This window comes from Porites lutea, chromosome 8 (genome assembly GCF_958299795.1).
Source record: "Porites lutea chromosome 8, jaPorLute2.1, whole genome shotgun sequence".
In the NCBI taxonomy this organism is placed as follows: Eukaryota; Metazoa; Cnidaria; class Anthozoa; order Scleractinia; family Poritidae; genus Porites; species Porites lutea.
Window position 1 is genome coordinate 31,812,071 of NC_133208.1, and position 14,201 is coordinate 31,826,271.

The 14,201-nt window shown below is 37.0% G+C and overlaps 1 protein-coding gene across 1 annotated transcript; it reads left to right on the forward strand.

The window, feature by feature from the left end:
- The first annotated feature begins 1,707 nt into the window (after window positions 1-1,707).
- LOC140945558 (glutamate receptor ionotropic, kainate 3-like) lies at window positions 1,708-14,201 on the forward strand. Its single transcript, XM_073394569.1, has 15 exons — window positions 1,708-1,726; window positions 2,577-2,669; window positions 3,510-3,641; window positions 3,876-4,118; window positions 4,400-4,605; window positions 4,846-4,893; window positions 5,570-5,701; window positions 7,269-7,373; window positions 7,782-7,907; window positions 8,448-8,642; window positions 9,043-9,406; window positions 9,550-9,912; window positions 10,648-10,818; window positions 11,499-11,633; window positions 14,095-14,201. The coding sequence occupies exons 1-15, from the start codon at window positions 1,708-1,710 to the stop codon at window positions 14,199-14,201; spliced, it is 2,439 nt and encodes an 812-aa protein (XP_073250670.1).

The following is a 14,201-nucleotide window of genomic DNA, read 5'->3' on the forward strand; positions in this document are numbered from 1 at the left end:
GTGCTTCTGATTTGTTGAAGCCAATTCCCAAGCGGCACGACCAATCAGAAGCACTACCTTGATCTGGGTAGTGATGCGTCATCAGTATGAAATTTCTGCGCTCGTTTCTCAGACGTCATTTCGCTGGTAAACCGTTGGTGACGTCGCGAAATGTCGTCTGTTTTCTCAGGCTAGGTTTGACTGTATTAACATTATCTCCCTGCAGTCGGCAAGAGTGTTTTGTTGCCAGTAAATGTTCACCTGGCCCTTAAAACTGAGTATTCTGTTATCTATCTTCGGCTTCTCGGTTCTTCTTCTCTTGTTGTACCCTTTTCTGGCAATAGCCTTCTCTGTCGACGTTATTGTACGTATCTAATAGGGACCTTACGAAACCACGATGACAACGGCAACGGCAACGTCAAAAATCAATAGGTTTAATGCACAAAACAACAACTCTGCACGTGGATCATGCTTTTTTTGTACATTTCTTCGCCATCACTGCACAACTACGACTTGAAATGACCAAATTTTAAGTTTACTTGGAAAGGGGAACGACAAGGCGATAAATTCTACCATCTCTGTCTGAACTTGGGCGCGTTTCCCCACTTTTCAGCCGCAGCCAAAATCCGCTTCTTTTAAATAACAGGGGCGAAGTGGGATAAACGCGAAAAACTTTAAAAGGATGCGAAGTCTATTTTCAGTGACGTTTTCATGGACGTCGCCGTTGTCGGATCGTAAGGTCTTTAATATCGCAAACGTCCTCGAAATTTGGTCAACATTAGCTGGTTATGAAGAAGTAGCCGGAGCGTTTGAGCCAATTAGAAACGAGGATGTATTTTGAATGAATAATAATAAGTTTTAAACATGGCCTATAACTTTCATAGGATGCCCTTAGATTGTTCAAAGATTCGCTTTTCCATGAGGAATATGAGGAGTTCACAATAGTATAGGCATTCCCGTCACTCTTTCGCACGTATCATATAGTTAAGTAGTCACTCTGTGGGACGAGCTGCAACCCAGGATACAAACTCATCAAAGTGGGTGACTGGTGACTGCTTCCAAGCCGTCACTAAGAAGGTTCATTTGTTTTGATATTTTACTCCCTAAATTGATTTTATATTAATAATTCCTTTACTTAACTGCATTTTCTAATATATTGTGTAAAACTTTTTTTCGAGCATTGCCTTGTCGGCTTTGCCCTATTCAGGTAATTTTATATCTTGACATCGCCACGACTAGAATCCAGGCTACCGATAAATACTGATTGATTGATTGATTCACTTTTATTTGAAATTTCATAAGTTACATAACTTCTTGATATGGAAGCCGTATAGAAACAGGAGTAAATACTGTACAACTACACTAAAAATATGTACAAATAATAAAATATAGTAAAATGTAGTCAACAGTTTGCATGCCTACTAGCCAGTTTTCTTTTAAAGATAGCTTTAGATTCGGATGCTTTTATGTCATTTAGTAATGAATTCCACAGCATTCCTCCTCTGTAAGAGAAAGACCCTTTTATAATTTGTTACTTGAGGCAATAAACTTTAAGCCATTTCAAAGACACTGGTCTTTTCTCTTAAAGGTACTTTAATCTTGTGAACTGATTTTTAACTGTGAAGCAAATTAAAGCTTTGAGGTATTGAGGACTTATATTGACCGATCTATTAATGAAAGACCCGAATAGAATTCTGGGCTTTTAGATTTAATCCACGACCCGCCAATATGCTTCAATTTCAAGAAGGTATTAAAAGGGGTTAAGGTGTAGTCTCGAATGAATATTAATGTCTCTATGACGTTTTATCCAGCGCGTAATTGTGACTGACCAGCCAAAACATGTTAATAACATTTCGTTTGGGATTTCATGTCACCATATTCAGCCCTCGGTAGTGAACTGGAACGAGCCGCCATGGGGGATATCGTTCATTATGTATACGTTTAAAGTAAAAAGTGTTTACACGCTCAAAACTCAACCGCAACCTATTCCTTGCCTATTGTTGAAAATACGACAGGTAACTTTTGCACAGTGAGTCATTACCTATTACCTTAACTTATTTAGAAATTAAATAAGTGTTAAGTACAAGTGCCATTTAACTTATTTTATATGCCTACACTAAGCTGTTAAATTTACAAATGATCGTGCTTTGAATCAGATAGCCTTTAAAAGTAAGCAGTATATAAGAGCCCTTTGAACAGAGGAATGCACGAAGAAGTGTGTTTCTTCGCTTTATTTCTGTCTCTATCATCTCCAAACGTACTTATGTCACGTTTTGTAGTCCCAAGTCAATGTCATTTGAACGAACTCCGCTTGAAGCTACAAGGAAGCTCTAGGAAGTGAAACTTATTAGAAACCTTTTTGGAAAAATTATGTTGGGTCCCTTATATATTCAGAATTCATGTTCAAAACCTAATGTCATGTTTGACATTGTAAAGTTGCATCAGAGACATCTTACCTGCCTTCGCTTTTAACATTTTACTAGATTCTCTAAAATATCAAGGATACACCGTAGGTGCTTCAAAATATTGAAAACAACTAAATCTTCTAAATTAAACGTTATTGGTTTATGTAAAAAATTTTTATGTCTGTTTCTAAGGACTGCTGATGGCAAAGAAAATGTTCTTCGTTTTGTTTACTATAACATTAAGTTTTGTCAAGGTTCAGACGGAGAGGAGAACATTAACTTACGGTAAGTTACATCCCGCTAACTCAAGGTGAATAATTAATAGGGAAATATAATAGAACATTAACTTCCGGATCACCTGCAAGATTTTGAAGTAGGCTATCGCCTACAACCCCTCTTCCAAACGGTGTAATTTATGTCTGTGGGAGAAATATTTTATAATCTGTAAGCCCCATCTAGCCACTCTAAACAAGCGCAACGAGCAACAGTATTTTCGTGTAGATACGCTAGCAAATTTCTGTCGAAAAATTTCAAGTCCTCTTCTGTTACATAACAGAACCCATAGAAACAGCATTGTATCCGTACTAACTGCATTTTAAATTTCGGTTATAATCCACGTACTGGTTGTAATCTACCATTAGGCTATTTTATCTGAAGAGTGCTTCACCACCGTGTAGTACGAAACTATGAAGTAATAAAATGCCTAGGCAAATATTCAGTTGATAAAACATTATACTTCTGGTATTCTCGCTCTTTGACTAGTCCTTTTACTGAGCACTCTGACAGCAGTTCTGCATCAGCTGAAATCAAGTATAATAGAAAATAAATTTTAAAAAATACTAACTACGTACCATCATAAGATGAAGAAATTATTTATTCTTGTTTTGAATATAAATGTATTGAAATATGTAGGTATTTCATTTTATTTATGTTTTCTTTTGTGATCAATAATTAAAAAAGAAATTTTAGGAGGGAGTTAAGCAGATACGAGGCGTCCTCCCGCCTTCTACATGGGCTGCATTTAATTATCGTTACTCTAAAGCTAAGAATTCCAGTCATAAATTCATAAATCTGCACTAGTTAAAACTCTTTTATCTAAAACCATTGTCGTTCTTCTTTTTACAGTTACTATTCATGAGCATTCAATAGAGAAGAAAGTGATTGACCTTGCTGTCAACGATAGTTCTGCTTTTAAAAATGTTTCAGTTGTGTTGAAAAGGGTCAGCCATAATGACAATATCACTTTATTAAACCAAGGTAAGATATGAGGGTGTAAGAAAGTAAATAAATAAGCACACATGTCAGGAAGTAAAGATTTCGTGTAACTAACTCCATTTTTATTACACTAGTTAAAACCTCTTCCCTTGAAAAATTACCATTATCCTCATCATTATCATCATCATTATCATCATCATCATCATCATCATTATCATTATCGTTATCGTTATTGTTATCCTTATCATTACCATTTTTGTTCCTTTTTTTTTCTAGGTTTAAAGTTTGTACAAAAAGATGTCATTGTGCTGATCGAGGGAAGCCATGTTAATACGTCGGACACTTGCGTACTGTCTGCAGTAACTGGTATTCCTGTTATCAGCCTCAGCAGAGACACCAGGCCAATTAATGAATGCAAAAAATCAGTCCACATGCATCCGGGATACAAGACTTACGCACATGCTACTCTAGACATCGTAAACACATTTCAGTGGAAAAAGCTAGCACTACTTTACGATGGTAAAAACTTATCTTACGGATTTTATTTTACGAAAGAACTGTGTAGTTGTCAGGTGAATAAAATCGCGTTATTTTTTGGTTTGTTTGTTTTATTTGTTTTGTTTTTGTTTTTTGCTTTAAAATTTGCCTCTTATCGTCAATCACTTTCGGCATATAGAAAGGATATTCACACTGACTTTATGTTACAAATGGGGCAAAATAAAATTAAAATTTAGTTTTCAATTTATATGACTTTTATTTTTCTATTATTTATTTAAATATTATCATTTTTTTCTTTCCAGCGGATCTCTTGAACAGAGCTGGATACTTCTACTTTATATCCCAGGGATCTGAGCTCACCGTGACTTTTGTTCCGATTCGTGAAAAAGAAGAAGTGGAGGACAAAACCAAACCAATAGCAACGGCAATGAACCAAATAGAAAAGCTTGAATTGGACGTTATTTTACTATATACTAAAAAGGAAAATTTGGAACTGTTTTTGAAACAGGTAAAACTCATCCTCTTAACTGTTAATGGTGACACTAACTTTGAAACTGTGTAAATGAGTACCTGCAATATAAACTGCCTATTATAACCGCAATGCGATTGAAACCTGCTTCTAAAAGCATGCGTATTTATCTAGCGTTAAATTCTGAATTCCTTGAATGAGTTATAAATTGCCTTGTGCGGCTTCCTATTTTATCTCAGTCGCTTTTCAACATGGTCATTGTTATCTTTGCTTCTGTAGAAGAGATACGAAAATGTGAAGGGCTACAAATGGATACTTCAAGGACAGGTTTGCAAATTTCCTAAAAAAAGTTTATAAACTTCATTGAGACTATTTCAGTGAAAAAAAGAGGAACCCTTTTCTATTCACTAATAAATTATAATTATCATAATAAATTGAACATGTTGTAGATATTTCTTTATCGTCATCAGGAATGTTTCATACAAGCGGCTGCCAACTAAGGATGCACTTTTAGCCCTTTTTTGTAAGAGAGGCTTTGCCAGTGCCTTTTGCAATAGAATTTTGTGTCTACTGGATCAGTTTTAATGACAAAATAAGATTTATCTGATCCACGACCCAATTTTTGAGCAACTTTAAACGTCCGGGGAATTGAGTTGTCTTTAAAACGTACGTAGTCTTAGAAAAATTAAAAATAATCCGAGGGCAGACGTAATTATTTATGTTAAATATAATTCATTTTTAAGCAATTTATTTCACTACAGGTACCAGGAAACCTAACTAGTCGACCAGTGCATGTGGTTTGAACATTCAAGCTTCCTTATATTGAGAATCTGGCTCCCAAAGAACTGCTCTCTACCAACTTTTCTCAAAAGGTAGGAATAAAAATCTGCAAATAATCGAATTCAGCTTAATTTATTCAGCCATTCAAACAAAAGAGGTTATGTAGTTTTCCTTTTGAAAAACATGTTTTAACCGGCATCGCACAATATAATATTTCGTGCAGGAACTTGCCGCCATTGCTCACGATGCAGTACAAGTAATCAAGCAGACTCAAAATATAGAAGCATGTTTATCAATAAACTTCTCGGCTGTTACTTCTAAAGACCGTGAAACATTGTTTTCATGCATGACAAAGGTAAGCTAATTTCTTTGCTTCGTCAATATTTTTTTTATTTATAGACTCGTACTTAGTATCGGTTTTCCGAGTGTTTCAATGTGTTTTCAATATGTTTTGATGTTATTGTAGTTTTTTTCTTTCTTTCGGTTTTGTGCTTGGTTTTGATTTTGTTTGTTCCTTGAAGTAATAGGTGTTTCTTAATTTTCCTCCCTCTTCTTGATATGAAAACTGATTGCTTACAACCAACTTTACCACGATACGTTACCACGATAATGGAGAGATTAGAGCCACGTTTACGGCAAACAGCAAACGTAAATTTGTGCCACTTGACCAAGTTTTCCCTTGTCTTGTATTTAACTGTTCTTTACTTCTACAAAAGAGTAGTAGTTTAACTATTGTTTGCATTCATAAGAATTGAACTGGTTTTATCTGCTAATTTTCGATTTTGAGAAATCTCAAGTTGAATCGCTGCCGTTAATTTGCCTTTTGCCGTGATGCATGAACTTAGATCTCTCTGTTATGAAATAGATAGATTAAGAGATACTTAGATGGTTTATTAAAACCACATTACATATTGCAGCCATTAAAGCTGAATTACGTAATTTTACGATTAATATATTCATCTAAAACTCATGTATTAAGATCTACTTGTTTAATATATCAAATATGAAATACAATTTACTTATCTAAAATTGTCAATAAAACACTTCCTAATAATATAATTGAAACTAGATTCTAGGGAAAAAAAAATTAGCTACTAAATTACGAAACATGGCAAAGATGGCCCAGCTCCTGACTATAAAGATCCTGAGACCTTACGATGCGAAAAGGGGCCATTCCAAGACAGGTGATCATGGCGGACGAAACCTGCAGAGATTTTACCGTTGCAACTAGGCACCAAAACTGAAACTAAAAATCCTCCATCATCACGTCTGCATTGACTAATTGTCGAGAAAAACTAACTAAGGTTAAGCCAAGTACTTAAAGTCAAGCCAGGTCAAGTGCACCCCTTAAGATTTCATTAATGAAATTTTATTATTAAAGTTGAATCCTTTGGTGGTTGTAGATTTCAGATTCATCTCTGCATTCTTGCATACTTAAAAAGCCGTTATTAGTCACACGCAAGTGAGGCAGTTATGAAATTTCTTCCAGCTCAGTTTTCCTGAATTGATATAAATGTCTTCGAAGCAATTTTATCCATTCAAAGATTTTCAATCTGATCAAATTCAAAGAGAAGTTCTCCTAAAATATTCACTGCTCATTGCTCATACAGGAATGCCGATTTAAATTTGACACTAGTTCAAGGAACGACTAACGGATTCATTTTTCAAATATTAATCAATTCATTTATAGAATCTTAGAGGGTAGGCGTTTCCTGCCTTGACTGCAATATGATGCAATATTGCATTTTTTTAAAAGCAAGCACATCGAATGTATAAGTTGCAGGAGGTTTCAGTTTTATCCTTGGTTTAAGTTTTATTTCCTTTTGTTTTAAACTCATTAGCATACATTACCATACCAAAAAACAAAGGGAATAAAATTTGGACCAAGGATAATATTGAACCACAACATAATATATCAACAGGTAAACTTTGATGGTGTAACAGGACCTGTCAGATTTAGCCAGGATGGAAAGAGAGCAGGAGTACGACTGGAAATCTTGAATCTGAGAAACGATTCCCTTAGGAAAGTAAGTACCAAGATCAAGTGCATAGTCAACAAGTTACTTTAAAGCAACTGACTGGCACTGTGCGCACGGAGAGTACAAAAACAAAGTAACACTTCTCAATGGCAGCAATTTGTTTATGTTATCCAGTGACCAACAAGTACGTAAGCAAACAGGCTGGAACATTAATTGTTAATATAACTTTAATTTAAAAAGAAATCACTAGGTACTGTTTAGCATTTACTTTAAGGAATGTATCCACCGCATAAATGAATCACCTTCCTTTTTCAGTTTATGCTTAAATTATGCCCACGACCATTTTTCATTTTAGAACAAAAATTTCATTTTCAGAAGTGGACGCAACGAAAGCAACATTTCCGGAGCTTGCTTCATTTTATCTTATTTCATTTTATTTATTTTTTGTTCTGTTAGGTAGGGTCTTGGAATTCAAGTGAGAAAGCTGTGATGTTTGAAAATATCCACCCTAATATGTATGACGCGGACAAATTTAAGGGAAGCACCCTGGAAGGAAAAATTCTCAGGGTTGTTGTTACAGAGGTACTATAAAAGCACAATGTATTGCGTAAATGTTCCTCAAACGACTATCTTGGGCTCACCGTGACCGGAGAGAGAAGTAAATTTAGTCGAAGACAAATCAGCTTGGGAAGAAATGACTTGAGACTCGATCTGGAAAACTGTACGCACAACTGAAAACAATCCTGACCAGCACAGTACAAGTAGTGCAATTGCCTTGATATTGACGTTAACTCTATGCAGTTAGTTCTTGTAACATCGCCTCGTTTCCAGCCCCCCCCCCCCCCAGTAATCAATTTTGAATAACTTTATGACGACACCATAACATGATGGCAATTCAGACATTGGGGTCAATTTGGAGGGGCTTCGTTTTTTGTAAAATTCTTTATATTTTGAAAGTAAAGTGTGGGACTTACATTTAAAAAGGTGTTTTCGAAAGGCCATAGATTTAAAATGATAGTGTATTAAATGTATGTTTTATACGTTAGGTGTGTAGCTATTTCTAGTGTAATATCCATGAGACAATTCACTTAAAGATTTTTAAAAACTCTTACATAAACACAGAATGAGCCATTTGTCCTGCTCAAAAGACAGAAAGATGGACAGGTTGCATTTGAAGGATACTGCATTGATCTGCTAAACGAACTTGCCAAAACACTTCATTTCACTTATCATATCACACCTTCTCCCGACGGGTTTTTCGGCGTCGAAACGATAAACGGATCCTGGAATGGAATGATAGGAGAACTACTAAACAAGGTTAGAAGCAAAAAAAAAACAAACAAACAAACTCTCCCAGATCGAGGTGCCCTAGAGGTGCCGCATTTCTCTTTGAAACTTTCCTTGCGCATGCACACTAAGAGATGCATGGAGGCATCATTCTTTTTATTAACTACAATTTTGAAATGAGGAGCCAAAAAAAAAGTACAACGGATCCTCGAGATACAAAAGATAAAAACAATTATTTGACAGTCGTTCTAGAAGGCACCAAACAAATAACTCAAACGTGCTGAGAAGTTAGATCATCTTTTTCAATGAGGGTAAACCCCTTTAATGAAAATTACAAATTAAATAAACTTTGGTTAATCTTTGACAGTATCTAATAAGTGGAAGAACCGTGACCGTTTCTCTGATGTATTTTTCTTTTCCATCTCTAAAGCGTGCAGACATTGCTGTTGCAGCTTTGACCATTACTGAAGACCGAGAAAAAGTGGTAGACTTCACTGTTCCCTTCATGTATTTCACTGAAGATATGCTACTCAAGAAAACATCATTCAACAACGGATCGATTGATTTTCTAAAGTTCTTAAATCCTTTTCACAGCGACGTTTGGTTTGTTACTCTAGCCACTCTGGTAGTGATTTCTGTTTCAACTTTTGTGATAAACTACTTTAGCCCGTACGGATACAAAGGTGCAAATGGTCGAGGGACCTCTGAAGAGTTTAGTTTCTTTAACAGCGTGTGGTTTGCATTGGCTTGCATGCTGCAGCAAGGATCTGAAAGCCAACCACGAAGCCTGTCAGGTACAGAGATGTTACTCGCTCGCAGTCGAAACACAGTCGATGTTCGGAAAGGAAGTTTCGATCAGTCTTAGTATGCTGCTCTAATATCAGTGATAATTGCGTAGTTGAATCTAGTACCTTCTTCTTTTTTCCCTATTATATAGGTCGCATTCTTACCGGGTGTTATTGGTTTTGCATTCTTGTCTGGGTTTCAACGTACACTGCAAATCTCGCAGCATTTTTGACTGTGAAAAATTCCGTGGCTCCAATCAATAACCTGGAAGACGTAATAGCATCCTCTCATCAAGTCACCATACTAGATTCAGGAAGTCTCTACGAGTTTTTCAAGACGAGCAAATATCAAACTCACCGACAGATTTGGCACAGAATTCAAGCTGACAACTCTTTTGCTCGAAACATAAATGAGGCTGTTCAGTTCATTCGCGAAAAGGATGAGCGTGTGTTTATTTGTGATGGACCTGTTATTCGACATATCGCCAACAAGCCACCCTGCGATCTAACAACAGGTAATTAGGTTTGATCCAGAACACTGCGATATGAACATATTTATATGTGAAATTTAAAATTTCTAAAAAACATAATTTATATACATATATATGTAAGCCATCGGATGTGTTAGGGGTTGGGACCAAGGTGGTTAGATTTGTTTGTTTTAACTTTAGTTTTTTTCAGTTGTTGCTTATAATATGTTCAAGCCATTCTCAAGGAAAAGTGCGAGTTTTATTAGGCTACTTTATGCATTTATTGTCTGAGGCAGAGGGCCGGGAAACAACCTCGCGTCTCTGTTTCATACACTTTCATTTAGCGTTTTGGTTTCCTGGAAAGGAAACAGATCACGCGCTTTTGATCATATTTGCATGGAAAAGGCGCGTTATAAATTTTTAATCATTATTATTATTATAGATCACTGTCGCACGCAATGCAGCCCGAGCGGCCAAAGGCAATTGGGACAATTCGGCATTTCACCATTTGGGCATACGGAACTTACTACTATGATTTCCTTGAGCTGCCACCAAACAATAGCTTCCCAGTGCGCAATTCCTCAAAATGGCCAAAGCGGCTTGCTTGAATCAGCTATACATCATTAGACGGGGTTCTGCAATTTTAAAATTGCTTACGGAGCCATGCCTTGCCTTAGCTGTATCAAAAATTCAACAATTTTTTTTTCACGTTAATATTCTACTTTTTTATGGGGAAAAAGTGCAAAATATGCTAAACTGATGAATGAAAAACTCTTTCAGTGCCAGGTTTAACCAACGTCAGAGGAATTGGTCTTGCTTTTCAAGCGAATGATCCTTATGTTACAGATTTTACACTGGCCATTTTGCGTTTCCAAGAGAATGGTTTCCTAGGAAACCTGGAACGTAAATGGTGGGAATCTTCCTCTGGATGCCCTAAAGTAAAAGACATAGGTAAAATAATTTAGTGTGCTTAATCCTCACAGGGATTTGAGGTAGCTAAAACTTCTCTAAAATTGCGTTATCTAATATGTATGAATTGTTGACTTTTTTGGCAATTCACGATCCGTAACCTATCAAACTGGAAAACTTATTCAAGAGCAGCTGTAGATGAGGTTTCCAGATTTGCATGTTTTAGAAATAAAGGCACGCCAAATCATAGTGAATGTCCTGACGACTATTAGAGGAAGATATAGCCCTGCTATGGACAAAACCCGGTATAAAAGTCGGAATTAATATCCATTTTCACACAGCCCATGGCCATATACACCCTGATGCCCACCCTGAACATAATCATCTTGTTTCTGTTGCTGGATCTTTCCTAGTGTACCTACATCGTGAGTAATGTAATGTAATGCAATGTAACGTCTTAACTTTACAGTGGAACCACCATATAACGAACCTCTCTATAACGAAGTCCATCGTATAACGAACACTTTTCTTTACCCCAGTAATAATACTAAGTAAAATATATGAAAAAGGCCCTCGATATAACGAAACCTCGTTATAGTAGCGAACAAACTTTGCCAGTGCCTCGGCCATTCGTTATAACCAGTTTCCATTGTAGTTTTGTTATTTACGTTATAACTTTTGTAATTCTCGAACCTTTTTTGTTTTTCATGTATTCGTCGAAGTGTTGTCAACAAAGCAAATCGGCTTAACAAGTATGGCGGGAGTGTATGTTGTCTTGGGCGTTGGACTGGTTGTGGCATACCTAGTGCTGATTGCAGAAATTATCTGGAAACGAAAACAGGAGATGAAGGTTGAAGGTCAGTTAGGCAACGATAAAAATTCAAATTTCCTACTTTTTACTGGAGTAATACCGGTAGTCTCCAATTTAATTCGGAACAGTCCATCTGTAGTTACAGTGCCGCCGCCCACCCCCCCAAGATTATTTACGTTGGCTCTTGGCGTTGACATAACTCTTCTTTGTCTGCAGGCTTCAATTTCCCCGTCCAAAGAAACTGAATAAAACCTTACAATGACACTGAAGAGACGACCAATGAATACACGAGTACGAAATTTAATTGCTTGCAAGGATATGGGGACTTGAGCTACTAAATAACAAAAAGACATCAAGCGCAATTACGTTTGTTTAATTTACAGAACCGAAAGGAGATCATCAGACACTTACAAGCAATAACCTAGTGCGGTAAAACCCGGGCAGGGGGCGGGGGGTACTGCCATATATGGGCTATATAAATATGTGCCGCTGTGAAGGGTATGGTTTTCAAGCAGTTTACTCTAGGATATTATATATAAATCAGAACATTTGGGTCTAGAATAGGGTATCATTTTTCAAGAAACTGATCAGTTGGTTGAAGATTTTATCCAGACTAGGGAAACAGCTACTCTAGGATAGGGGGTATTTGGCGAGTTTACTCTAGTATAGGGTAGCAAAATTTAGTTGAACTAGCTCTGGTATAGGTTAAGGGTTCCAGGGTCCCAGCGGCACATCCCCACCCAGAAATTCCTAAAGTACCCCCCTCCCCGGGGGGGAGTTAAATAATTACAGTCAAACCCCACTTTATGTAAACCCGCTTAATGTGGAAAACTCATTATAACGGACAGTTTTCTTTGTCCCGAAAACCCAGTTAATACGGTATTAACAGGATTTGACTGTATTTGACTGTATTCATATTTTCTCCCTTCAATCGGCAAGTGTGTTTTGTTGACAGTAAATCACCACCTGGCTCTTAAAACTGAGTATTCTGTTATGGATTGTCGGCTTCTCGATTGCTGTACCCTTTTCTTCTGGCAATAGCCTGCACTCTTGATGTCATTGTATCTGATATCGCAAACGTCCTCCAAATTTGGTCAACTTTAGTTGGTTATGAAGAATTAGCCGGCGGATTTGAGCCAATAAGAAACGGGGAAATATTTTGAATGAATAATAATAAGTTTTAAACAAGGCCTATAACTTTCAAAGGAGGCCCTCAGATTGTTCAAAGATTTTCTTTTCCATGAGGAACATGAGGAGTTCGCAGCTATAGGCATTCCATTCACTCTTTCGCACGTATAATATAGTTAACTAGTCACTATGTGGGACAAGCTGCAGCCAGGATACAAACTCATCAAATCGGAAACTACTTCCAAGCCTACTCTAAGAAGGTCCATTTGTTTTGATATTTCACTCATTAAATTGACTTTATATCAATTTATTTCCTTTACTTAGCTGCATTTTGTAATATATTGTGTAAAGCTTTTTTCGAGTATTGGTCGGCTTTACAGCGAAATTCGTCGCATCACGCTGCGCGTTTTGCAAACTTCGAAGGGATTTTGGGTTTTTCTGTTCCATGAATCATTTTAGTGAAGGCGGGGTTAATGCAAATCACAATGTAACGTGTACGTCCAGCTCATCCTCGGAGACCCAGGGGCAGATAGTGGAGGCGAGGTAAAGTCTAAACGGGCGCAAAAATAAGGCACAAAAAAAAGTAAAGAACGGCGAGAAGAACCCCTGGGGACAATAGGGCCATTTATACGAGGAAAAATAAGACGCGTCTTAAATAAGACGCGAACTGTACCATTTATACGAGCATGTCTTATCTAATAAGACGCGTCTTAGCTAAGCCGCGTCTTATTTTAGACGAAATGTGCCGCTTATACGGAAAGTTCGCGTCTTATTAAAGACGCGTCTTATGTAAGACGCGTCATATTTTCTCTCGTATAAATGGCCCTAATGTCTTACCAGACCAGTTCCAAACGGTCGCCGCCGTTCTGGCTTCTGATTGGTGCCAGAAAACTTGTGGTTTTCTGGCACCAGCGCTTTACCACATGTACCACTAAACTAAAATTCGCGAAAGGTTATGACAAGGCCATCCTTTTCAGAAATTCCTACGAAATTCCATTTTGTTGTAGTCTTTCCATTCCAGGTGGTATGAACTAAAGAGAATACCGCTTACCATTTACTCTTCTCTCCGTTTCAGTATCGCCCTACTGCGAACATGTCTAGTACAAATCGTAGGAAATAACTGAAACGAAATCGTTGCTAACCTTGACATGTCTATTTACAGAGGGTGCTATACTTAGGGAAAATCGTCTAGTGTAATGTATTTAAGCCTTTTTAGACTCATAAGCATGAAAAGATTCGTTAATTTGAGAAGCATATCCACCAAGCCTTGTAAGAAACGATGAGAAACAATGACTTTCTATACAATTTGCAGTCTAGTTTTCGGAGATCACATTCCAATGAGACAGCCATCATTCGCTCAATTGATCATTAATTATCAGACACGGATAAAGATCATGTCAGTGGACTTGTGTTTGTTGACTACAAAAAGGCCTTTGACTTAATTGACCATGGCATCCTTTATCAAAGCTTAAGGCATATGGTGTAG